Source organism: Manacus vitellinus, unplaced genomic scaffold (genome assembly GCF_001715985.3).
Source record: "Manacus vitellinus isolate BGI_N305 unplaced genomic scaffold, ASM171598v3 scaffold_57_pilon, whole genome shotgun sequence".
In the NCBI taxonomy this organism is placed as follows: Eukaryota; Metazoa; Chordata; class Aves; order Passeriformes; family Pipridae; genus Manacus; species Manacus vitellinus.
Window position 1 is genome coordinate 52,069 of NW_021940666.1, and position 27,382 is coordinate 79,450.

Sequence of the window (27,382 nt, forward strand, 5' to 3'; positions counted from 1 at the left end):
CTGCTCCCCAGTAGGCCTCCCTGGTTTATTTAAGCTCACAGGTGACCTCAATGCCTGTGTAGAGGGAGGGCTCAAGCTGAAGCAGCAACATCTACTTTGTAATTAGCGTTCATCATTGCTCAGAGTTTCAGACAGTCAAGGCTTAATATCTGCGGAACAGGGCAGGAAAAATGTTTTACGTTCTGGAAATCTCCACAACGTCTCTCTCTTGGTGTCCCCGTTGGCATGCTGATTTCTGATCAGGGACTTTAGTTTCACAACTCAAATGAATCTGTGCCTCTTTCCAAAGCTGTCGATGAAGCTGTGCGGATCATCACCGGCGGTCTGCCAGAAATAGCTGTGGAGGGCAATGGACCTGTGGAAAACAGCACCATCCTCAACAAGACTGTGAAGAGATCACATGAGGATTCTGATGACGACGAGGAGAAAGGATCCGTAGTTCCCCCTGTACATGACATTTACAGAGCACGACAGCAAAAGAGAATCCGGTGAAACAAGTCTGGGGTTCTGCTGTGACAGACAAAGACTTGCATTGAATCAGTCTCTCAAAAGTCAAGCATTTAAAAGGGACAGCTGCAAACAAACAAACAAACAAAAAAAATCCTTGAAAATGGTTTTGTTACTGTGGTGCCTCTTCTTTCATATGGTTCTTGATCTGAAAACAGCCCGAACAACCTTAGAATGTGCTCTGAACAAAACTAAGTTTTCAGAACCTAAAGTGAAAAATGTCAAAACTGTATTTTGTTCTTCGAGGGTGTTCACATCTACCACTTGAAATCTTGTGGTTTTTTTAACAGTTTTATTTTAAAAACTGGATGGCTTATACTTGTGAAGCATTTTTAATTCACATTTTCTGGAAAACAGTTGTTCTCAGTTTGTTCATGTAGTGTACTGCCTTATTGTCCGTTTTTATTTATGGCAGAATGTAAGAAATCTGTTTTGTAGTTGAAAATCGGATAAAAACCAAAAAAAAACATTCCTTTAAAATAAAAGGATGTCCATAACTTCATGCCTCATTCTGGTTTTATTCAAACACAACAAGGTACTTCTTAAATATTACTCAGCCACTTCAAAAGCAATGCTAATAAGACCGTCACAGGAAACTGGTCAGAGCATACATATTAGAATTAGCTTGTTTTCCATTTTTCTAGAGGATACAGTACACTTTTGCTTGTAATTCCACGACTGTTTGAAGAAGACAGCATCTTAAGACTAACTCAGTATATGTTTCAAAGGTGGGTTGTCCAGGACCACTGGCTAACACAGGCTGGTCCTGGATACCTGCACGGGTCTTCCACTGTAAGGTACAAAGCTAAATGTTAATAATCAGCTACGTCGTTTCACTTGTTATCTTCAAACAAGCTAAAAAAAAAAAACCACTATATGAGCTTTCAAAGCAGTTTCTATGTGTACTTGAGCTTTTAACTTGTAATTGGCTATTCAGAATGGCACTCTGATAGGATCTGAAGAACCCCCTTGGACGTTCAGATACTCGAGAAAAGTTCAAGAGGTTCCCATCTCCAGCAGCACAGCTGCCTGTGGGTCAGTGCTTCTCTCTGCCAGGGGGAGAGGTGAACCCTGGAAAGGTTCAGGTGGAGGGAGGAACTGGCCTTAGCAATCCTGGAATTCCTTTCTTGCTCTGCTCCTCAGTTGTATCTCCCTATTTCTTTCTGTGAGGATGTAGAGACACTGTTTGTCAGATGCTCAGATTAAAAAAAACAACTTGGGAAAATCGTTAAGGTGATTTGCACTCGGGGGCATTTATTACAGTCCCTTAAGATCTTTACTGTTGGAAGGCTTGCAGCACCCACTCCCAGAGGCATTTGTTCCCACTGTGTGTACCCCCAGAAGTGAGACTGGAGCCAGAGGAGAGTACTGCACTCTTCTACGGGTCTATGTTTTTTTCCTATATTAAGCCTTAGGATCAAACCCCTCCTGTGAGGAGAGATGGGATTTACTGTATCAACCCTGTGAGCAACACACGAGCACTGCTGGCAGCACAGTCCCTGCTGCAATGTCAGGACACCTGGACCCTGAATCCCAGACCTGGGAGCAGTCATTGCTAATTCAGTCCCCTTCACTCTGCCATCAGTTATGTTGTTCAAGGGCTTTTCTGAGTGTCTCACTGTCCTGTTGTTCCTCCCCACATCCTCGAGATCGTCCCCTACAGCATCTAACTGTGTAGTGTGTGTAAGTCCCAGGGGTTTTAAAGGCAGCTCCTAGGCAATGCTAAAAGAGAAAATAACGGCAGCAAAACTGAAAACAGCTTTGTCTTGTTACTTTGGTTACCTCTCCAGCCATAATGGCTCTGGCAGCTCATTGTTACTCAGACTGTCGAATTAACTTCTGTGGCTGCACTGAGAGGTGGGTCCTGCAGTAACAACAAAGCCCACTAAGCAGACACAGCAACCTTGAAGACCTCTCTAGTATCCTTTGCTGATGCAAACAGTGACACAATCTACACCAAAAGCCTACTCAGAACCCTTTTTGTCTGGCTAACCAACCTCCTCATTTCTGAATTGCCAAAGATTCAAAGACATTCATTTCACTATCTGAGTTTATTTAGCCAAGAGAGAAAAATCTGTCTGAAGTGGTAAACTCTTACAGGGTTTGGTGGTTTGCTTTTTTTTTCCCTTGGGGAAAGGGGTTTGTAATCAATGAGAAAAATTTGGTTTAGAGTTGCATAGGCTAATATAGAAAAAAGGTCTTATTTATCTCGTATTCCTCCAAAATCAAAGTCAGTGCACCTCTATCCACACTGAGATTTAAAGGAAAACTAGAAAGGGAAGCATCAAACCTTATTTAAAATCAAGTGCTTCTAGAAGTTCTCATACTTTGGTTGGCTAGTTGATTCATAAATTAACCTGGTTGTTGGCAATAAAAGGGCCCTTTTATTTATTTATTTTACATACCTTGTTGGTTGTTGTTTTTTTTTTCAAAGACATTCTGGCTTGGATAGCTTAGTACTTGGACCACTTACTGTTTGTAGCTACGAACTTTGCTTTCCTAAAACCATCAAATATTGATTACTGTAATACACTGTTGTGCTCAACTAGAGGGAAATTTCAGATGCACTTACCTCCCAGCTGAGTCTGAAGCTGCAACGAGGCTGTAAGATCACTGAGCTCTTCTGAGAACACTCATCTACACAACACACAGCTAATGAAATTCAAGGCCTATAAATATTCTAAGTTCCAAGAACACCTCTACAAAGTGAAAAAAAAAAAAATCTACTGAAAATATTCCCTGTATATTCAAACTAAGTCATTCACCTCTCACACTGCATTAAAATCACTTATACTGCCCGTAGTGCTCTGCACTTCCTGGCTATTTTTGAAGACATGATTGAATATGCAACCGTCTCCTGTTGTAGGTTTTTTTTAAAAAAAAAAAAAAACATGTACACTTTCCAGCCTGAAGTTTCACACACTTTAAATCCACCTTCTGAAAGTGACACAGATTTACTTTAAAATTAGTATCTCACATAAAAAGGAGGAAACTACTAGCAAAACAAGGTAAGAAATACCACTTTTATCAAAACATTTTAGCTCTGCCCTTCTTAAGTCTTTACAAGAGATAAATACAGCTGCAATCTATAAGATTGCCACCTTTGTAAGTACTGTACATAGCAGAGGACAGTTACCCAATAACCAGAAAATTTACTACAAAAATATATTATGTTTTCTAACATCTGCAGGTAAACAGCAAAAAAATGCTATTAAAAATGCAGTAAAATGCAGAAAAAACTAGTAGCCTACCATAGTGACCATAATGTTACAATAAAGTGCTGTTTGGGTTGGGTTTGTGTCTGTTGAAGTTCCTCTTATCTAGAATTTTAGCTTTCTTAATTCTTTAAAGTAAGATTTTTTTTAAAACCGTATCACCTCTTCTGGGAAGAACCATTGCTAAACTGCTCTGGATTAATTAAACTAAATTCACTGTAAACTAAGAGTTAAATGCCCTAAAATGAGCCACTTAAATACGAAGTTTTGTTCTTAAACTTGCCCTACCTAGAATCAGCTCCAAAATGTAAAAATTACAGCCAGAAAACTGCCATGATATTCCCCCCTAGGTTGCATCCTTACATTAAAAATGCATCTCTCATCATTTACTTCAGAACCCCTTTTGCACCTCGTGTATTTCCTCCATCGACCATCGCTCGTGAATTAGAAGGAACCAGTATTTACACGGAAAGCTGTTTTCCTAGACAAATATTGGTACAATTTTTATTTAATAGCTGACAATACCGTGTGGGTAGCACACAAACTGGGTTTATGACTCTTCTGGCTTCCCTACAAGTTGGGATTCTTCCTTAGTCAGTATTTTGCCAAGGACTGCATCATAGTAAGGGCTGAAGACCATTTTGTTGTAGTTGACGAGACGAACGTACTTGGCAGCGACCTCTTCCAGCTCTCTTTGGATAGGGCCTAACCCTCCAGGGATAGCAGGTAGTGTTTTCTGGTGACTGGATGCAAGATAATTCTCCAGAAACTTTTGAATTCGAGAATCTGGAAAAAAATGGGGCTTGGTTTGTTTTCAAAAGAGAGGGTCCGTTAGAAATGGTGTAATCTCAGGTAAAACGCAACAGGCCTGAAACACAGTCAAGTATCTGAGACATGAAATGGGAAGCCCAGCACGACACCCCCCCACACCAGTTACACAGAGAACGGTCACAGGAGAGCAGAGCAGCAGTGCCAGACGTACCTATGAGCCTGCAGATGGTGTTATCTGGATTGGCCACTGCTTGGATCTGCCCTTTAAGCACAGTCTCTCTCTCCGCTGAGAACGGTGTAAAGCCGTGCTGGGAAAGGCAGCTGTTCACTTCGGCACACACCTTCTCCCCGACGGTGGCCAGAGATTCCTTCAGGTTAAAGGAGCTACAGAACGTGGAGTAGAGCATTACTGAACCAGATATTTACTTTTTTTCTCACCTTTTAAAAATAAACCTTTCAATTAGAGTTGCCTTATTTATCAAATGCAACGGGAAAAGCATAATGCAGACAAAAGCCAGAATTATAAAGAATAGTACCTTTTAGAGATGTATGAAAAATAAAGGTGACCTCCAAACCAAGGAAGTAGGAAAGCATTAAAGACTTCCAGCCTGAACAATCCATACACACAAGAGCTGACTTTCTGCCTGCAGACAGCTCTGACTAATGCCAAACCAGTCACCAACCCTTGTGTGTACAGCAATCACTCTAAATCTGCAGGCAGCTCACTGTGCCACACTCAGCTTCTTGTGGAAGCCTGGCCCAAACCATGGGCAGGGTTAGCTGCTGGCAGCCTCATGTGCCAGCCTGGCATCATAAAAGCACACTGGAAAAGCAGTGTGGACACTTCATAAAAGAGCAGAGCAAGAAAAGACAACTCCAAGTGAGCGAGTTGAAATAAAACTGTCAGCCTGGCTTCTTAGGAAGCCCTCAGCACCTTCTCTGCATATCCTGCAGTCCAGGAGGAGACAGAGAGGTTTACACTGGTTATTTACCAGGGTGAAAACAGAGCTACACCTGCCCCTGTGTGACCAGGACCATGCCATACTCACGGAAGATGCGTTCCCGTCAGCAGCACCTTGACAATGGTTTTGACTTTCTCCGCAAATCCAGGCACATCAACAAGTGCTGGGCCTGCTGCACTGAACGTGACCAGGAGCACTGTCCCAACCAGGAGGAGTTGCTCCAGCTCCAGCTGTATTTCCAGGAAGCGGGTCTGGTCCATGAGCACTGTCTGTAATGAGTGAGGAAGCCAGCACAGGACGGGGTCAGTTTGCTGGGCTGGGAAGGGACACTGAGATGCGACAGAAAAGGTTCGACAGTGACACAGGGAAGAGCAAGATGCTCAGCAGGACAGCACCAGGAGCGAAAGGAAAAGCATTAACCCCTCTTTTCCAACTAAGCAGGTTTCAGAACTGAAAGAGAAGTAGTACAAGAAGCTCCCAATGAAGAGAGAAATGTTTCAGTATTGCACTTGTCGCAAGGCTACAAATCTGAACAGCTTCTGTTATGTCCCAGAAACAGAAGAGCAGAACAAGCACAGCACCCGTTTTTTTTGTTAAATACCTACTTCTGGAAAAGGCCTGTTCACATGATCCCACTTTAGAAGTTTCAGATAGGCCTGATTTTGTACAGCAGTGAAGCACAAGGTGGAGGCCCCACCAGTAGCACCATCATTGGAGTGGGGAGGCAACATTTCATGTCCCAGCTTTGCAAGATCATCCGCTGCTTCTTGCAACCACTTTGTGACAAGGTCTAAAGAATCTGGAGGAGCAAGGGAAAAAAATCTTGTTAGGAAAATTCCCTCTCAAAGTTAGGTTTTTCCACCAATAATTTCCAAACAAGCCCATTAGTTACTATGACTAATACCCATGATATCAATTGATGACATGCATTTCATTTATTGCATCAAGCAGAACATCTAAAACAAAACCACACAGCTACAGGAAATCAGAGGTGAGATGATGCTGGGTAATCATGCCCTACACTGTATTGAGATTAAACTGGACTCCAGTGCACTAAGTGCAGAACTATAGTTCTGGCAGACTTTTTCTAACCACAGTTTTGGGGCACGAGCTGTCATTTACCATATGAACTTATAAAAATATCTGAGTTTTTTTTCATGTTCTACAAGCAAAGACACGCAGTTTACTAGGAGGTCAGAGGGGAAGAAAGAAAGGAACAAAGTCATACTTGGCTGTTTCTCAAGAAACTCCTGAAACTTCTTTCTTTCATATTCAGCAGACTGCTGCATTAATTTTGGCCTAATACTACTGACAGCGAAGTTTGCCATATCCATTTTCATTAGGTCTAATACAGAGAAAATGGCTCTAAACAAACAAACAGAAAAAGTTATTCAAGGCTGCAGATGTTTCAGAGGTGCTGTTCACAAGATTTATTACAGGCTGTCTAAGGAAAGAGCAAAAACATGCATGGGAAACAGTAACAGGGTGCTTAACCATTTAAAAGCATGAGACAGAGAGAAAGCTTGAGCAAGCATGTACATGCATGCATGTGCCTCTTCCAAGTGGGAAAGAAATCTTGCTCTCCTGTAAAAAAGCCTCCATGGAATTAACTTCACTAGCTCCATAGATTACATCTCCCAGGATGTGCAGTGCTGTATCTTGAGTATATAAAAAGCCATCTGGGTTTCCAAGCTTGCATGCTCTCTCTGTTGGCAGCCTAGAAAGCCAACCTCAGTGGGAAGTGAATAATCAGACCCAAGGGAAAAAAAAAAAAGAAAAAACAAACACAAAAAACCCCCACCAAATAACATTTTAATTTTAAAACAACCTAATTCCTGCTGGCCATAATTCTGCCAAGTCAATCCTGAACTCTTGGAAGCTTTGCAAATTAGAAAACAGCAAGGTTAGTGAAACTTCTGACTATTGAGACCTTGAATTGAGAATATGGTGACAGAGCAGAAGCCCTGATGCTCCCAGATGTGGGTACAACACACTCCCTTTAGAACTGACAGGACTTTACACAGGGAGTGGGGTAAAGAGAGTTCAAACTGGAAAGAAAGGACAAACTGTTTGGAAACCAGTAGTACTTTTTCCCTATGCTCCTGTGGGCTTTTTTTCTCCTTTTGCTGTTGATGTTAATTTTTGATACAAACTGACTCTTCACCTGCTGTCTTAAGGCTTATATGCATTTGGCATTTAAGAAAATGTCCTTCACTGACATGCAGGAGCCAGACAAATACCCCAACTCACCAGAACAGAGATGGTCCTTGTTAATGACTCCTGGAGCATCTCTCCCCTTCACACCCACAGCTGTTTCCCTTTCCCTATCACTCTTTTCTTTCCTAGGAGCTGCAGGTTGCCCTGCTGGAACACCCCCCCAAACACACATCTAAAACTATTTAAGGGACTCTGAACATGACTAATAAACACCATTTCAGTACCTGAACAGAGGAACTATTTCAGGAATATCATTCAGTTTCTTAATTTCTTCATCTCGAGCTGGAGCACAGAGAGTCCCCATCATCCCAATAACAAATTTGACCAACTTAGAAATGTCAAGGGCCCCGTTTTCTGCCTCCTGTTTTATCAAATCCAGATCAAGAACTTCTGTAATCTGGTTTCTCAGTCTAGTATGACCAGGTAACAAGAAAGACAGGAGATTCTGCAATGGAAGGTTTTTAACAGTGCATTAGTTCTACATATCAAAGAGCACAAGGATCAAAACCACTTCTTACAGAGTCATAGAATCACAGAATGGTTTGGGTTGAAGGGACCATAAAGATCATTTGGTTCCAAGCCCCCTGCCATGGGCAGGGACACCTCCCACTAGACCATGTTGCTCAATGCCCCATCCAACCTGGCCTTGGACACTTCAAGGGATGGGGCATATTCTTATTTAAATTAATTGCCCTTTAAAAGTAGAATTTCTCTCTTTTTTTTTTTTAACCAACCACTCACCAACTCCAGATGTTTTACCTTGTTCTGTGTGATACTGAAGTTACTAAGTGGTAAATACTCTATGGCACAGATCATACTTCAGACTGTTGTGCTCAGTTTTATCAGCCCAGTGTTGGGGCATCCCATTGATTCCATAACTAATATTGCTGCCATAACATGAAGGAAGCTTGGGATTATGAAACTGGTATTACTTACCTTTTAATCATCTTACATGGATTTGCATTTGGCTTTAAATTCAAATTTCTCCTCTGGGGTTATACAACTTATATATGTTCACAGACAATGATACAGTAATGAAAAAGAACAAGAGAGTCTTTTATGAAAAGCCAAGCTTCGACCACTTTTGCTCATTCATATCAATGCACTACTCAAATTCAATAATTTACCTTGGTATCACATCATCTTACCTCTTTAATTTCTCCCAACAGTTTAATTGCATGATCATATGTTGGTGGCTCTTCCTTTAATTGAGCTTCCAGACAATCCCAGAAAGCTTTATGCACAATGTCTCTTACTTTCTTTTCCAAGCTGTGGGTAGATGTGACCAGTTAGAAAGAAGGAGACTTGTCTCTGCACCACCTTACAAAGATAACCTACAGCTCCTGAGGAAGAGCACGTAATAATATGAATATAACGTAATAATGAATATATGATGATTAACAGAGAAGAGATCTGTCATTTTATGTTCCTTGGAAAAGCAAGAAAAACTGGATGCAGGATTTGGAATGGCCTATGTCCTAATAAAGGGTTACACACAAGCAAAGCCGGCTACAAATTAAAGTACTTGAAAGCTCATCCTATGCTACACCTAAACTAGACAACTAAAATAAATCAAAAAATAAATCACAAAAATTACAGTGTGTCTTCAAAAGACCAGTATTCATGTTCCTTTTAAAGGCCTCACTAAGTAAAGGCAATTCTACCAGGTAAAAGTCATTAGTAAACCTAACAGAAATGCAGTTCTACAAATGCAAACTTTATCTACAGATATATTTTAATAGATATATTAGGTAAAAACCTTACCTGTGCTCTGGTAATTCAGCTGGTTTAATCTGGAAGTCTCCATTGACAACAATCTCGTGTGCTAATGCCATGTTGGTGACTCCCTTGGCTGTTTCCATGAGCTCTTCTATGGACACAGGCCGAGGAGGACTGGCTGCAACACGAATTACACTGTCAGACAGTTCTCTACAAAAGCCTGCAGAAAATAAAGTCTCCTAAGACTTTTGGCCCCTTTCCACCTTACTGACAGTACAGAGGGTCAAATGGCAGTGTCACCTGAAGATGTTTTGCCTTCCTTTCCCATCTAGTGGATGACACAGGTTTGGAGTATTACAGAAAGCAAAGGAGCGAGTCCCAGTTGATATTCAGGGCTCAGAACTTGCTTCCAAGTTCTATCAAGCTCTTTTAAGAACCAAGCCCAAACAAAACCCCCACACCCAAACCAGTACTTCTTTATGATGGATTAATAGCATCTTAACATCTTACTCCATACTGTGGGAAGAAATAATTAAAATCACCAGCATTTTCACCACACTATTTCCACAAGTATTGTGTAGACATTGCCATTTCAATTTTACATTTTTCAGGGAAATTATTTCATCTTTAAAGCAGCCAGCAAACAAATCACAAAAGTGTTAAGCAGTAACACACCAGTAGCTAATTATCCTCATTACTTCCAGTGCAACTGGCACTCCTCCTAGCTCTTCTTTTCCCCCAGAGGCCACCATCCAAGCAACAAAGGATGTCAAGACCTACTCCCAGCTCCAATGCCTAAGACCTCTTTCCCTGGTAGGCATTTGGGACTGACCAGGATGGACCAGCAGGTTCAAACTGGGCCCTGGGGCACATAAGTGAGTAGCAGGAAGCACCAAACATTGAAAAAACAGGATGGTTTTCATTAGGAAGGAGATAAAGGTAGTGACTGACTGTGGAAATCTAGCAGGTAGAAGGCAGACAATTCAAAAAACTTAATTTGCTTCCTGGATGTACTGGGAATTACGGCTCCTAATAGTTCTGGGCTACACAACATCCTCCTGGGCCACCAGTGGCATTGTTGTAGTGCAGGAGGTGTCATAGCCCTAAAAATAAGTCAACAGAAAGGCAGAGAAGGTGCCAAGGGTGTAGGTCACTGGTTTAGGGGAGTAATCCCATCTCACTGAAGCCATCTGAAAGCACTGATTCTTTGTGGTAAAGGGTCCTCCCTGCTGTGCAGTGTCAGTGCACACAGTGTGTGTGGGGGCCCTGCAATGCCCTCCCAAAAGTCAGGAGAAGCACCACAGCTCTTCCCTGGTCCAGGTATTTGAGAAAAAGGAGAAAGGCAGATCATTAGTGTCCTCAGGTGAGGCAGGCAGGAATGGCGAGGTTCACCCTGGCTCCTCCAGAAGACACCTTGTGGAGTGGAATGGGGGAAAGAGCCACAGCAGAATTGCCCCAATGGATCCATTCCTCTCTGTACATCACTCACTTCAATTACAGCAACACACTAATCCCAAAATGAAAGAAATGAACCAGGGATCTTCATGGGCTGGGCTCACTGAGATATGTTTTAGGCAAACTATTATGACAGTCTCATTTGATAACCCATGCTGATTTGACTTAGGAAATTACATAGAAAAGGTCTTTAAAAGTAGCTGTCCATCACTTGTCTGCCACTCAGAGCTCTTCTGAGTATATGCAGTGTGGTTCCAACGTGCTAATTTATCATTAATATCCTGCTCTTCTGCTGCAGCCCTCCTAAATCCTTGTTTCCTTCTGCTTGGAGCTTAATGTTGCAGGGTGACTCCGGGAACACAGCAAGGATTGATATTCTGAGAAGCACTAGCAGACAGCAAAGTTCACAGCTGAATGAGAGTGCTCTTGTCCCACTGCCAAATGACTTCACTCCAGCAGTGGGTGCACTAAAAGCCAAGACTCTCATTTGCCACAGAACACTCTTAAATCACATCATCTGCTCCCTTAAACAAGGGAAGGGCTTGAAACCAACCATTTCTTTGGGGTACAATGCAGTGCAAGACTGTGCTATGCTTTTTACTTTCCCGTGTTCAGAGCCTCTCTCCACACATACATCCCGTCTTCTGTCAGGCAACCAGCAGGGCATAAGAACATAAACTCCCTCAGAACGTCTCTTCTGTGTAACATGACACTAAACACAACACTAAACCTCAAGTAATAATGAACTCCATTTAAAAAAAAACAAAAAAAAAATACAACAAACAAAATGTTACAGGCTGAGACACTCTCTACAGAAATTTAGAACTAGTTATCTGAGCACTTCTGCCTCTTTGAATTGAACCCCTGGAGCCAGAAAACCTCCCCTTGGTTTCATCTATAGATTTGCCAGGAATATTTGGTAGCCATGTTGCATCCAGCTCCTCATGTTAAAAGCAGAATGACAAGGAAAAATACACCTTAGGAATAAGCTTAAAATATGCAGTCCTGCTTGACACTGGAAGTAGTATTAGGATAAAATATACAACTTTCCATCTATACTGTGAGGGGGATGACAGGACATTCCTTTGTTGATAACAGCCTTCCTTGCCCTGCAGTGGAAACAGAGGCTGCAACAATCCAGAAGGTTCAGCTGATAAGGCAAACAGCAGCAGCAGTAGCTGGAACACCCCAGGATGGTGCTTTACCCCTTCCATGAGCACAGACACACCAGGGTATTTAAGATATATGGGGATCAGAGCAACATGGTCACTGTGTATAATTAAGTACTAAAAAAAATGGGGAAAAGGGTGTTACAAACACTTTCAGAGCAAACCATCAGGAGTCACTGCAAGACAGTCAAACTTGCACAGAATGGTATGAAACATTAGGATTGCCTTCACCAAAACCTATAGATCTTTTTTTTTTAAATTATATTTCATATAAAGCAGTTTTGCTTACACTTGGGTGTGTCATCTCTGTGTGACCCTGGAGCGCTCTGCCGGATCCTTTTTCGGACAGACTGATCCGGGTTGTCCGAGTTCTCCTCTTGACCATCCTCCAAACCACTCAGCCTTTCTTCACTTGAGTGTAGCTTGTCAGGATTCTGAGACATTTTCAGTTGGTTCCTTACAAAAAAAAAAAAGAAAAAATATGGAAAAGGGAATGAATAAGCATTTTATGACATGGCTGAGTGGGAAAACATCACCAGGAGTTCTCTTGATTGAGAAAAAAATTAAGAATGAAAGAATTCTTATGAGGAATTATATGATGTCATCCCTATAATGGTAGGAGACCTGGACTCAGTGACTCACTTCCCATGTCCCACTAAATGGGATGCTTTCAACACAGCTACCATTTATTAATCTGCATTCCTACTAAGTTCTCAAAAATCTGAAACTGCTCCCTTTTGCCATAATGATACAGATGAGAGAGAAAAAGATATTTAGTTCTCTTTCTCAGCATTGCTTCTGAGAGAGCAGTGAAAAAGACCTTCAGAACAGTATCCCAGAAATGTTTTACAAAAAGATTATGTCAAATGAGATGTTTCCTCACTACACAGCAACAAGTCTTCCTCAGCATAACATACTCCTGAACTATGATCTACCCCAACTGCTCAGAACTTAAAAGCTTTTGCTCTGAGCCATCCAAAAGCATTAAGGAGCAGGAAAAGGACTAGAGAGAAATCAATATAAAATTCTACTCCCATATTTTCATTTCATGCAAGAGTCATGATTTATGCATAAAATTTCAGGGGTTTTTAATAAAGACAGTAAAGAGCAGTTATAGTATTTAAAATATTAGTTTATTACATTAATTTTTTATTATATTACCAAAATATTTTTATTACATCACAGACACATGCAGTGTAGCCAAAGTTATAATGAAAAAATTACCATAAGAAAAGCAAGTCTCACCATTCATTATCTTTGCTTATTTCACACTCAGATTTCCCTCTGAAGAATGTAATTTGTACATCCACCATGAAAACTGTCATGCAGGAAGCTGCTGTTAAGATTTCAGTTTTACAGAGATCTGTTAGAGAGCATATGATGTCTCTAACTCAATTAAATAGCCTGGATGTTCTGTGAAGTGGGAGTCAGAAAGACTCTGCCTTTCAAAATAAAAGAAAGCTTCTGGAAAAACTTCCTCTTTCCTCTGGTATCTCACCATCCCCACTTTCAAAATTTGAAAGAAACAAGCTCTGAGCAAGAGATTCACCCTCCAGAGGCAACTCCCAGCTACTAGGAGAAAACAGCAGCAGAAGCAAGCAACAGAACAGAAATATAAAATGCACACTGAGACTTTTTTATTTTCATACAACAGCTGTAATAACCAACCCTGCTCCATCAGTGCTTAAATTGACTGCACCAGTGGGATTCTACAGGACAGCTGGAAAGCTCAGGGCATGTAAGAAACAGTTTTGTTCCACAGCAATGACTCAGGATCATCATCTTGCTTGATGCATGAGAGACAACAGCATGCAACACTTGCCCACAGCACTGTGTGATTTCTATTTTAGAAAAGGAAACAGCACAAAAAGCATGGGATAAATTACATGGGAAAACCAAGGCATCAGTACAGGTATTGTTAGAATCATACACTGGCCTACAGCTGGAACAGTCACTGATGTCCCTGCTCCAAATGCTTCACTATGTCCCTCTTCACACACACAAAGGCTGGGACATGGAAGGGGTGATCTGTGCACAGCTGCAGTCACATTGCCACCCTCTGAACCAAGGCAGAGAGAGCCTCCAGCTGGGTGTAACTGCAGGCATCCCACCCAGCAAGGAACTGGGAAACCAGTGGGAAACCAGTGACACACTCCAGGAGAAGTGGATCTCCCATCTGGGGGACAGAAGGTCTGTTACTGCAAACACTCCACCAGCAAGAGGATGAGGAGCTCTGTTAATAAAGGAGTTGTTCACAAAAGAGATCATAGCAACAAGTTGCAATATAAAATAAAAACCAGGACTGGTTAAACAAAGGAGGGAGGCCTGTTGTTGAATTGGGCTGGGATAAAAGCATTATCATAAAGGCTTCCACATTCATTCCACCAGACTAGACAGCCACTCTTCCTATCCGGTCTCATCCACAAAGCATCCTCCTGAAGTCAAAATCTGAACCACAAAGATGACTCAACCAAAACACACTTAAGTCTTTAAAGCACATAACACTTCCTAGTGCCTCTCAATCTCTCACTGCACTTTAGGCTCACTATGCTGAGAAAAGCAGGGAAATACAATATACCTTACTTACAGAGAGGAAATTGAGGTGTGAGTTAAGTTGCCTGAGGACTCACAGAAGATAAATGACAGGGATAAGATGACAATCAGTCTCATGACTGCTACCCCCAGCTTTTCCCACCAGGCCATCATTCTGACCATGCAGTCTACATTCCATAAAATGGCAGCTCAAGAGCTACAGCCTCAAACCCAAAAGTTTCATTTAATTACCATTTGTTTAAAAAAAGTCCTATTTCAGCTGTGGAAGGCAGGTACAAGAACTCCTGGGCCATTCTACCAAGTGACTGTTCAGCAGATGAGTTAAAAAGGCACACTTGTTGGTTTAGTTGTTTAGTTTGCAATAGTCTACTCTTTTCTGCTGGATTACTGCTATTATTTGCCAGAACACATCTAGAACATATCCTCTTTCCACTGGGTAAATAAGCTCGACAATACCTCTTCCAGAAGCACAATCATCATCTTTCCTTTCACAGAAACAATTCTGCCTCTTAATGGAGCAAAGCCTACTTCTTGGCACTTTCATTTATTTTTAATAAAAACAGAAACGCAGCAGAAAACCCCAGCAGATTAAAATTTAAACAAAACATTTTTCCACCGGCTCTTTTCGCTAAAGGTCCTCAAACCATCAGATGCACACCACCAGCACACCTTGACCAAGGTTGAAGCAGTTCCTTCTCACCACCAGCGCTGCCCCACTGCTCTGCAGGAGACAGCGCTTGACAGCTGCCCTGACCCCGAGGGCTGCCCTGCCTCGGGCTTCATTCCAGCGCTGAGCTCTCTCTCTGTTCACCTGCCACATCGCAGCCTGTTTTCCCTCGCAGCCCAGCAAAAGGCGAGCTGCAGCCCCGTCCCCCCTTCCAAATGACAAGGGACGCTTGTGAAATTCCGCAGTTTTCCCCTCCGCAGCCCGTTCCGCGTGAGGCCCTCCCCGGTCCCTCCCAGCGCCATTCCCGAGGGAGCACACGGGGTGCCGTCCCCATCCCACCCCGCCCGCCGGCAGCCCCGGCCCGGGCACCGCTCTTTCCCCGGCGCCGCTGCCGAGGCCTCATCAATGGGCCACGGGGGAAAACGAGCCCGGGCGGCTGTGGATGCGCAGGGAGCACGGGGATGCAGTGCCGAGCTCACCCAAGCCGAGCCTCACCCGCGGCCCCGGCCGCAGGCCCTACCCGGCCGGGCCCGGAGGGCCGCCGCGGCGCCCCCTCGGCGGTGCCGGGCCCGGGCCCTGCTCGCCGCCCCCCGCCCTCCCACCGCCCCCGGGCCCCCGGGCCGCCCCCCGGGCCGGGGCCGCCCCCTCTTACCGCCGCTCGGCCGGGCAGGGGCCGCGGCCGCCGGCGCTGACGGGCCCGGCTCCCTCCCGGCGGCGGCCGCGGAGCGGGGCTGGGCCGGCGCCGCAGCCCCAGCGCAGGGCGGGCCGCGGCGGCCTCCGGGCGGGGCGAGGGGCCCCCGCGCCGGAACGGGGGTTTTCCCTCAAGGAAGGGGTGAGGAGCAGCTCTGCTCCGCGCTGATGGAGCACCGACAGCCCTCAGGGCTCCCGGCGGCTTTGGGGCGAGCGAGGTCCCGACCCCAAACAGAGCAAGGGCTGCGCCCCAATAACCTGCGCCGGGGCTCTACAGAGTCACAGAATGAACGAGGTTGGAAAAGACCTCTGAGGTCATCGAGTCAAACCTTTGACTTAACACCACCTTGTCCACTAGACCACGGCACTAAGTGGCACATCCAGTCTCTTAAATACCTCCAGGGACGGTGACTCCACCGCCTCCCCGGGCAGCCCATTCCAATGCCTAGTCAGTCTCTCCGTAAAGAACTTCTTCCTAATGTCTCATCTAAACCTCTCCTGGCACAGCTTAAGACCGTGCCCTCTTGTCCTACTGCTGCTTGCCTGGAAGAAGAGACTGATGCCCACCTGGCTACACCCTCCTGTCAGGGAGTTGTAGAGAGTGATGAGGTCTCCCCTGAGCCTCCTCTTCTCCAGGTTAAACAACCCCAGCTCCCTCAGCTGCTCCTCATAGGACTTGTGCTCTAACATAGAGGGATAGAGAGATGTACAACTGCTCCAACCACACTGTACCGATTCACATTAAACCCACCCAGCAAGCAGGGAAAGCAGCCATGGCTTGTCCTTGCTGTCCTTAAGACACCTCATCCAGCTCACAGCAGTTCCGCCCAAGTGAAATCTTAGGTACTTTTGGAGGAGCTGTACCACCCCAAGCAGAGGAAAGGCCATGCTGACCCTGCCTTGTGCCCACTGGTGAACATTCGAGCCCCATTCCTCCCTGCAGGCTGCTTTTCCTTACCCTGAAAGCAAACTTGGCAGCAGAGCCAGCTCACTAACTCACAGGGCAGGATCTGTAATTCAGAACTCTCACTGCAGCAGGCAATGCCCACAGGCAGGAACTCATTTTCAAGATAGAAATCACATCCTCTTAACCACGATGTTACATTAGGGAGGAGTTAGAAAGGGAATACGCTTCTGCTGAAGGGGGAACCAATGCAGCGCCATAAGTAACTTATTTTAACATATTTTTCCTAAGAACAAGGAACTGCCTTTCCACCCCCACATTTTAAAGTGTAAGTTAAGCCAACTGTTCTGAGGAAGTACATTTATAATAGAAAGCTTTCAGTTAAGACTAAGAACTACGAAATATAACTAATAAAAAGGGGTTATACTCCCCCCCCCTCCACTACTAGAACTGGACATTTTTTAGAAGTCCTTTCTAACCGACTAGAATAAGGTTTTCACACGTTTGTCATCCATCCCCCATCAGGACACAGTAACACACTGTCTTATTGCACACCAAGCCCTCAGCTCTGTCTCACAGAAAGCATTTGGGCACCACACACCACTAATGACTGAAGAGTTACTTAGGGAGACATTACAGTATCTCACATGGGGCTGTGTTCTTAAAAATCAGATCACTACGTGCTTGTAACAGTTATTTCTACTTTGTTGTCATAATTAAACTAGCTTTTGTTCCCAAATAGAATAGAACAGAAATGGAACAAAATTTGTTATCTCTTTCAACAGCAGCTGTAACGAAGTTTGGCTGATATCATCCCAAAGATAACCCCACAAGAGCCAAAATTAGATCTCTAATCATGCTCTATATCTGCCTGCAGTTGCCTGTGTTGCAAAGCTTGGGATTTCCACCGTAGACCAGACACAGATAAACTATACAGCCACAAGACAAGCCAAAGGCCTTTCCTCTGCTCCAGCTCTTTTCTAATTACAGCTGGTGCCATCAATAAGAGTTACAGTCAGAGCAAAACACTGCAGGGATGAAGATAACCAGTCATAAACAGTACATCCTGTGGCAACCAAAGCCAGACTGATTCAAAAATCCAGAATATCTTTACCATCACAGGACAGCCAATTCCTCAATATGGTGCCATTTTAGCTTAAAACAGCACAGTAATTTGTCATACACATAGACAGTATCATTAGCTGGCAAGCTTGAAGGAAAGTTGTGGAACATCAAGCAGGAGATGTTCTTCAGCTCTGTCCATTACACAGCAAGGCAAAGATCAATGCTACGTGTCAGTCACATAATGCAAGGCAAATTAGAAAAAAAATGTTCAGCATAAGATTCAGTGCTGAGGGAAAAGGTGAGAGAGACATCTCATTCATGGTGTCTTCCACCTCAGGAATTTTGATATTTGAAGAGAGGGAGTCAATAGACTTGGCTTTAGGTGAGGAAAAGGAAGGATTATTTTGATCCGATAGCAATTAAGAATGAGAAAAGCTAAGCTATAAATAAAGGCTACTGTTGTACTGTTGGCTTTGGTAATAACTGAATACATTCCATCCATTTCCACAAAATAACTTTATTAGGCACAATACATGAATACAAAAATTTACAAATATATTAGTGTTTTCAATGCTGGAGTATACAAAGTAATCTCTATTTAAAGTCTCACACACACATATTAGTAACTCTGTCTCCAAAATACTGCATAAAAATACTTGGATTACTACTATGAAACTGGTCTAGCAGTCTCTTTCTCTCTTTGTCAGAGAGCTTTGAGTCTTCATCGATAGCTTTCAACAGAGACAACAGCTCATCTCTCGTGGTCTTCTCCGTATTGGAGCGATACTCTCTTTCATCAAGTTTTTGGCAAAAGGTATAGCCTAAAAGGAAACAAGAGACATTCAGAGCTAACACCACACTCAGCCACCCTAGGGATTCCACAGACCCATCCTCCTTTAGAGTCAAATTAGTCATCATTACACCAAGTCTTTTTGCATCACCTATTTCTCGTTTTGGGTGCATGACGAGATTAAAAAGCTCAGTTTGAACTGTTACCTGTTATCTTACTGGGATCCTGGCCTTTCTGCAAAGCCAGCAGTTTATTGCTGACCATCTTATGCAGAGTCCCTGGGATCTTGAAGAGAAAGAGATGACAATGCATCTTAGAAAAGGCAATTCTGCATAGGCATACAAGATTAGCCAAAACCTGGTCATTTTCTAGCTCTTACCTTTAACACATCTCTTTGGTTGTCCACAAGGAACAAGATCAGGAGGTCAGTCTTCCCTCTGGATAAGTTTTTATTGTTGATAATAGCTTTAGAGAATGTTCTTTTCACAACCATTCTGTTGTCACTCTAAAGAACAACATGAATTAAGGACGAAAAGAAGAGAGTTAGTCTCCCCCATTGTTCTTCCAGAGTCATTGCTCTTCCTGTAGTCACCTATTTAAGCTACAAACATGTTTTCTTACCAGTGTCTGTGACCTCTAGATTTCAGTAAGTGTAAAGCATCTATTAAGTACACACTTACCTCCTTCTGTAGTTTGAGCTCAGAATTGTGTGCTGCAACAGCCATGAAGTACAACAGTCTCCTGAACTCCTCCCTGACTTGGCTGTCTAGAAGTTTCAAATACAGCTGAACAGCTTCTAAAGATTGCTCCATCTTCCCATTCACTGGGGAGAGATAAGGGTATCTATTGCCATATTTATTTACATAAATGTTGCAATAAAACACCTAAATATCCACTGAAGAGATGTTCATCTCTCTACACAGAACTGGTCAAACTAAGCAATTAATTCTCACAAAAACTTCTCACAGGTTAATGAGAGCTGCTTGCAGACAGTCTGAGAACATCCAACATACAGGCTTTCAGGCTGATATTTAAGTAAGCTCACTTGCAATTAAGTTCAATTACAGTTCAGCCATCTTGAATGGGATGTGAAATATTGCAAAGAGAAAATGGTTCTGTTAAAGAAATGAGTGAGCTCTTGTTGTGGAAATAAAGATCTCCCAAAAAATGAGAAATATGTTCTAAATACACAGGCTAGTGTGAGGAATTAACTGCAAACCACTTTGTAGAGCTTGGCTAAGTTTTAATTTGCCTTACTATGCAGAATAGCCATTTTAGATATGTGAATTATTTAATTGAAGTAGGTTATACTAATATCATCCCTTTCTCATGTAGGCAGGAGGAATAGGATATAAATGCAAACTATTCCCACCAACAGGATAAACTATTCCCATGGAACAAGAAATAGGATGAAAAACATGGAGAACAGGGATAAGATGTTAATTGAGGACTAAAACATCAAAAGCTTTCTAAAATGTTGTCCAAGCAAAATTTAAGAAACATTTCTGTGTAAAAAAAAAAACAAGAAAAGTTGTGAATGGGGTACAAAGCATCTATACAGCTTTCAGTTTAGCTCTCATAGCATAAATATTTAATATTAGGCCATATTTATGTTTCATTTCCCATGGATATTTAACTTCCACGTATACCAATTGCTACCAAATTATAGTGCTCCATTTTCACAGCCATTCTACACAGACCCAAGCAAAGATTACAGAACTGCATAAAAGTCAGGACCAAAATCAAGCACAGTCTTCATGGCTAGGAGTGAAAAGGAAAAAAAACTACTTGCAGAAGTCAATATTTGATCTTGGCTGCTGAGGTAAACACTCAGTTTCTCAATACATATCTCACACAAGCATTGGAACACGGCTTTATTTTACTTACCTAAAAGCTCTGCAATTCCTAAATGGATTTCAGGTGCGTGGCTTAACAGCGGCTCCTTTTTTTGGCTGTAGTATCTACCAATATTGTCAAACAGCAGCAGTTTCCATGTATCTGCTTGATCTGGCTGATCAGGCAAGTTCCTGCTAATATCCACCACCATATGATCCGGAAGGTATTCCAAGCAATCTATTGCTGCCGAGAGCCATTCGTCTGTCCTGGAAGACAGAGGGGTTTAGGTTTGTAGCATTGCCTACAGGTGCCTTTCAGAGCTGGTTGCTTTGCTTTCCACAGAAAGCAGGTAGACTGGTTTCTCCATCCCACTGAAAACTGCATGTGTAAGTACTTAAATACATTAGAAATTCTCACACACACAGGACACTTTACCTGACACACTCAGGTGGATCATAGTCATATACCTCTTTGTTATGTATTTAATCAAGATGAAGAATTAGTAACCCACACAGGTAAACAGTCACAAGCAGTTAAACCTGAAGTCAGTGATGTCCTCTACTGTGAGATAAGGACGTAAGTATTGCTAGATAAACAGAAACATGAACCTTGATCTGATTTAGACTGGTAAAAGTTTTTCAGACAATATTTTTAACTCTGTGCACAGTTTCAAGTTCAGCATTCTTGGCTCTTTTAATATAGTAGGAGGAACTAAACTATTTCCTCAAAAGTAATGCTTTAGGGAAAACTTTCAGGTTGGTAGTAAAAAGCTCTATTCTTCCCTCAATGCAGCAAAGAATTTCCCCTCTGAATACCATCATTGCATTCAAAAACCATTCCAGTGTGCAGCAGAAATTATCCCACTACTCTGGCTTAGAGCTAAGCAATTGTTATTTACCAGTTATTCCAGTCAAGTCCAACAGGGAGCAAAGTGCCTGCTCAGTCCTTTCTGGCAGGACTGAGACCACTACATTTCTACCCAAAGATCAACTATGCTTTGCATTCCCATGGAAGCAGAAAGTCTTACAAACCTGCAGAGGAGAGCAATGAATACTCACTGTGAGTCACTGAAAGCCTTGAGGATCTCTCTGTCTAGGTAGTTGCTTGTGATGACATACCCAGCTCCCTTCCTTGGCTGTGGGAGCTGAGGTCTGATCTCTTGGTGCTCCAGCAGAGACTCCAGGAGGGGAAGGTCGACCAGCTGCAGCAGACGAGCAATTGTTTGTTCTTGCCACACTTCATTAATAACTGGGAAGGGTGGATACACAAAGCACATGGAGACTCAGCAAGTGCAAAAACAGATTATGAGAAAAGGACAACTCCCCTTCCTCCCATCAGGCCTAACCTACCAGACTAATTTTACTAAAATAGAGATTTACAGTAGCAAAGAGTGTGGCCCCTTATCACCTTGAAGTGCCTTTTATCACCACAAAAGGCAAGAATTACCCATTTGTTTACTTAACTACAAGTGTGAGAGAACTGCTTTTTGGATAAGTTTGAAGTGCCTTACATTCTTTGTGCTCTAATTTGCAAACAATCGTTGTTCTAGATAAGATATCAAAAAAAAAAAAAAAGGTGTAATAGTGACACTGTCCTTATCACAGCTTCCTAGGATGTTTCCCTGTGATGAAACCACAGTTTCTAGGATGCATTAGCGTTTTTAACCAAGGGAAAAAACCACATTAGATCATAGTTTAATCCAAAAGGGACGACATGAGTTGTCAAGAACGGTTTCACACACTACTGAAGGAGTGCTGGATGTGCAGATAAGAGAGTTCAAAAGCCAGGGAGGAGCTCTAGCTGGCAGTAGACTATTGGCCATGACTAAGTCAAGCACAGAAGCAGTGCAGGTAATTGAATACTATGAAGAACATTCCTAACTCAAATCAAGCTCTACACACTGGGTGTTCTTCTCCACAAAAACTAGAGATGATGGCTCTTGTCAAATAGAAAGGTAAAATGCAAGTCTGCAACAAATGTAATTTGCCTTTTCATGACATGGTGTTCAAAACAAAATACTGTGAGACTCAGTTTGTCTCCCTCTCCAATCTGACAGGCATAAGTCTTTCCAGTCCTACAGATTTACCTTCCTTCTCCCACAAACAAATGACTGTGACACTATTTGGCTTACCTCGGCGGGACAAACTATCCGAGATGTTTACTTGAGGGGTATTTGCAGGCCTTAGACTCAGGTTTTCCCAAAGATCCTCCAAGTTTTCCGGTTTGACAGGCGTGGAGTGGAACAACATGCTCCTCTCGTGTCTGAGATTAAAAACAGTTTTTATATATAACTATATTCATACATATAGATAACCAAACGTATCATGCAACATATAGATATGAATAACTGTCCCAAGATTAAAAAGTGTTCTCTCCTATATAGATATTTACACTATCTTCCCCCTCTTCTCTGCTGCCTGACACTTCCTTTGTCCATCCAGGAGAATATATAATACCTTAAAGAATTAATTGCATATAACAGTTGTGTGCACAGTTCCTCCCTTGGAGCTTGTCACAGCTGTCATCAGCAGGTTACTTCAATTACCACAGAGAAAGTTTAAGAGGATAAGTGGTTAAGCAGGGGAAATTAATTTTCAAAACCCAAATAAGATTTCCCCCCCTCAGAACTTCCAGAGTTTTAAGGCATTATCCATGATAGCGAAGTGAGGACAAAAATTTAGTGATGTTCCTGAAAAACCAAGGAGGTGATTGCTCCATAGTTATGGGGCTTGTTCATGCCTTCAGCTAATGGAAGCCTTCAGAAACCTGTCACCTGCTTCTGTGTGCTGGCCAATTCTTCTCCCAGCTGCTTACACAGGCTGTGGAGTAGACAGAATTACTGCTCCAGCCACAAAATTAGCATTTCTCCAAGCATGTCTATTTAATTTCAACTCCCAGGGTTTCTTTGGTTTAGGACACTGCAAAAATCCTTCTGATGCCCACTGTCTTTACTATGGATGTGACAGATCAATGGACCTGTTCCTTTCACTAAATGAAGAAATGTAACCCAATGCATCTGTGCCCTGCCTGAAAGAAAACCACCTTCATTCAACACTAATAAAACATGAATACTCATGTTTAATGACTGTTTGTCCAATAGGTTCTAAGTCTACTTTAACAATTCTTATGATGAAAACATTTTTAAACACCACACTTGATTAAAGTGTTTTTAATTTCTCACAAATTCTCCTCTTTCCAAATAAAGACTTGGGACTTTGATTTAGTACACAACAAGAGTTAGTGGTCCAGAGAGGAGAAGCAGGATCAAGGAATTACTTTTATTCTGTCTGTTTCTATAATTTTTTCATCAGGGTTGATGCCTTCAAGTTCACGTCTGCTACTCTCATTAACATGTTGGTCACATAAGGAAGGTTTTTTTCAGGTCAATAATATTTGCAATTTTCAAAAGTGCATATTGCTAAAGCTGTTGTATTTAATACATCAGTGGAGCTTGTAAGAATATGCTGGACTATGTGCAGAGATGAAGACTCAAAAATAGTTCAAGGGAAGTTACTTGGCAAAGTGGCATCTACATAGCATGTGCTCTGCTTTGTGAGGGTTTACTTAGTACCTGGGTTTTCTTTGGCCACTCCTAAAGAGACAGGGAAACAAAACCTCACCACTGCCCTTCCCTCTGGTTCTAGGATGGTGTGCAATAGCACAACAGCAAAACAGCCTGCCACCTAGCCTAGGAAGAAGTCATATATGCATAAAGAAATGGCTAAAAGAAAAGCCAAATTTGAAGTGTAGAGAAGCAAAGATGATGAAAGGGGGAAACAATTTTTCTTTAAAAAATGCATGGATTACTGGTTTATGCCAGAGTCAGATATGCAGTGACTGAAGATTGCTCTGTTGCATTATCCTGTTTGATGCACCTGAATTCCAGTTGGTTATATGGGCTTAGATCACTATCAATATACACTTAATTTCTACCCTCCTACCTCCTTCCCCCAAGGCAATGTGATAACAGACACAGAAAACAAGTTACTATGCAGGTTGAGTGATTTACTCTCTTCAAATTGCTGTTTCCTACCTGTCTTCCACCCACAAACATCTCATCTGCGTAGTATCTATTTTTTCCCCCTCTAGGTCCTGCAATTGTACAGCGGTTTTCCCTTCTCTCCCCCGGAACACTTAACATTTTCCTGCTGTAAAGAAATTCTTCCCTTCACACCCCACGCACTAACCTTTGTGGGGTACACTGCAGGTAGTCTCTGTCGAATTCTGTTTGGTTTGAGGCGTTTGTGAACCTGTAGAGGCTGCTGCTGCTGTCCTCAAACACAGACCGCTTGTCTTTCCCGAAGACCCTCGTTGAAACAGCCTCAAATACTTTGTAATCCATCAGCGCCTGGCACACGCGCACTACTTTAGCACGGGAAATATCCACATCCCCAAAATACTTGTTCTGTAGGAGATGGGCAAAGACAACATCCACAGCATCTGAGCCAATGAAACAGTCATGGTGGCACTTCAGGTTCTGGCGGCGCTTTTTCACTTCCACTTGAGCTTGAAGAGCGCTGATAATGCTGCTCCAGACGTACGTCGCTCCAAACGGCTTCTGCGCCAAGCTAAAGCCTGAGAACAGAGACAACAAAGACCGAATTCATGCTGCAGCTAGAACAGAACAGCCCCCTTTTTGGCTCCTAGCTTTCATGAATCTCCTAAGGATTTAAAAAATCTTTGAGACTTCCACTTTGGCTTGGGTTGCGTATGCGTTAGCACTCTGTGACTTCCTCAGCAGGTCTGTCTGCTGTGTGCTGCTGTCTCTCTCTCTCTTTGGTGGTTCCTCTGGCTACATCAGCCTAAAGCTTTTTTACCATGAGTTCCTGGTTTTTTTCAGCCTCTCTTTCTGGCACTGTCCTTTTGTGTGTCCCTCTGTCACCATATGGTTACACTTGCAGAACCTACTCCTAGGCACACGTGTCCCACAACCATAAACCAGCTGTAAGTACTTGTAACTGCCCTGTTAGTTCCTCTACTAACACCAGCAGCTGGGCAGGGAAGAGGGAAGCAGGGATGAAGAGACACATCAGAACCTTGTTTCCTGCAGGATTGTGCACACACAAGCTACCTAATATGAGTGCTTAGCACATCACTAACAAGTTCGAGGATTCTCTTAAGACACCACTCACTGGACACTTGTCCCACCAAACAAGGTCCTGCCACCACAGCTCCCGCTGAGACCTTGGCTCTGTGTGCTCAGTGCCACTTCCTTGAGCCTTCCCTCCCCCAGTAAAGCCACTGAACTATTACTCATTTACCAGTCTGATTAGAGCAACATGCCAGCAGCCAACAGTTTGACCGGAGGCTACACTCAGCCTCCACAAGGACTTGAAAACACACAAAGTTTACAGGTGCCACCTAACTGGGAAGGGCTGCAGCCACCAGAGAGACTAGAATTAGAAAACATGTTTTTCAGTAAGTCAGATGAATAATTTAGTAAGACAGGAAACAGAGGAAGAAGAGGGAAATCAAAAGCTGAAGGATAAAATATGGAATGAAGAGCTGGCAGCAATCCTACAGAAAGCCATCTGGGATTGTGACAGACCTCAAACCAAATGAATTAACAGTGCCATGCAGTGTTTGAAAAAAAACAACATGCAACTCCTTCTGGAACATATTACCATGAGCATTTTCCACAGAGATGCAGGAGGTGTTTTTTTTCCTGTTCTGTTTAGTCTGAAGTGGCTTTACTTAGAGAATTGTATTCCAGTTTGGAGCACCAGTGTTTCCAGCTGATCTCCATCTACCAGAAAGCCCAGAAATTAGCAAATTAGCACGGAGAGGCAGGAAGGTAGAGAGGCAGTAAAGACTGATGGGGAAGCAGAGAACACAATATAATTTGAACACACCGACACTTATAAAGGACAGCATTAGTTATCTTTCTGAAAAGATTCATGTCATGGGGGGGGGGGGGGGGAAAAGCTTTTTAATGCACAGCATTGAGCCAGCCAAGGTAGCAATCTCTCAGAACCAGCAATTTCTGAAGTTTTAAACGTACAAGACAGACAAGGAACACACACTTGCTGGTACTTTAACCTGATGACACCTTCAGGCAGGCAGAGCAAACTCAACAGAACGCAGAGGAAACTTAACAGAATGCAGAATTCACTTCCAACTCTACACCTGAACAGCAGACTGACCTCTTTGGAAGGAAAAAAACCAGCCCAAGCCCGACACCACCAAATACACACCAGCGCTGGGTTCTGTTGCTAAAATAAACATCAACACACACGACCTGCAGTAATTTTACTACTAACCACGGCTTTATCACCTCTTCCTTACACACACACATAATGCCACAGAAAAGATTTGAGGGAGGTACGAGCGCGGCGTCAAGGATACAAGTTCCCACAAAGTTAAAGTGCTGAAGGCAGGAAAGAAAACCAAAAACCAGTTCCCAGTGAGCGCCACCTGCTCTTAACCTCAACCCGCTCTCCGGCCACGCAGCTGCCCCGCGTTGCCCTGTCACCCTCCCCGCCCGCAGCTCCGGGCTCTCCCGGGTCTCTCCCCGTCGCGGAGCTGCTCCGGTGCCGGCACATCCCGGACGGGGCCCCCGTGCGGAAGCGCCTCCCGGGTCCGGAGCGCGGCCAACTTTGACCTCGGGAGCGGGAAAGCGCCACACGGAGCTGAAGCCGGCGGGGCTCCGGCGCGGAGCGGGACGGCTCCGCCCCATCCCAGGGCGGAGCAGCCCGTCCCCGACCCGTCCCGTCCCGTCCGTCCACTGCGCCCGGGTAGCGGGCAGCCGCTCCCTGCTCCCTATTTTTCGCAGCTCATTCCCGCTTCCCGGCCGACCGGGGGCTGGCGGCGGGGCTGCAGATGGCGCTGAGTTCAGGGCGCCGCTTCTCCCGCACCGGGCCAT

The 27,382-nt window shown here is 43.4% G+C and overlaps 3 protein-coding genes across 4 annotated transcripts in view; 1 reads left to right on the forward strand and 2 right to left on the reverse strand.

The window, feature by feature from the left end:
- CSTF3 (cleavage stimulation factor subunit 3) overlaps positions 1-1,005 on the forward strand; it is a 48,691-nt gene extending 47,686 nt beyond the window's left edge. The window contains exon 21 of the mRNA XM_008928320.3: positions 290-1,005. Within this exon, the coding sequence (XP_008926568.1) occupies positions 290-492 (203 nt within the window). The 3' untranslated portion in view covers positions 493-1,005. The remainder of the gene's footprint in view (positions 1-289) is intronic.
- On the reverse strand, positions 1,006-15,946 carry TCP11L1 (t-complex 11 like 1). Of its 2 annotated transcripts, XM_018081808.2 has the most exons (11): positions 15,888-15,946; positions 12,305-12,471; positions 9,437-9,569; positions 8,821-8,941; positions 7,897-8,117; positions 6,684-6,820; positions 6,061-6,254; positions 5,543-5,724; positions 4,705-4,877; positions 4,391-4,508; positions 1,006-3,206 (listed from the first exon to the last, which is right to left on the reverse strand). In XM_018081808.2, the coding sequence occupies exons 2-11, from the start codon at positions 12,456-12,458 to the stop codon at positions 3,188-3,190; spliced, it is 1,452 nt and encodes a 483-aa protein (XP_017937297.1). In that variant the 5' UTR covers positions 12,459-12,471; positions 15,888-15,946; the 3' UTR covers positions 1,006-3,187. The 2 variants fall into 2 exon arrangements, with proteins under 2 accessions (XP_017937297.1, XP_017937295.1); XM_018081806.2 differs by lacking the exon at positions 1,006-3,206 and having other exon boundaries at positions 4,205-4,508.
- A 2,435-nt stretch (positions 15,947-18,381) lies between these two features.
- Positions 18,382-27,382, reverse strand: DEPDC7 (DEP domain containing 7). Its single transcript, XM_029963252.1, has 10 exons — positions 26,935-27,382; positions 26,145-26,213; positions 24,708-25,095; positions 22,652-22,782; positions 21,579-21,768; positions 20,572-20,786; positions 19,365-19,507; positions 19,064-19,189; positions 18,891-18,969; positions 18,382-18,715 (listed from the first exon to the last, which is right to left on the reverse strand). The coding sequence occupies exons 1-10, from the start codon at positions 27,380-27,382 to the stop codon at positions 18,501-18,503; spliced, it is 2,004 nt and encodes a 667-aa protein (XP_029819112.1). The 3' UTR covers positions 18,382-18,500.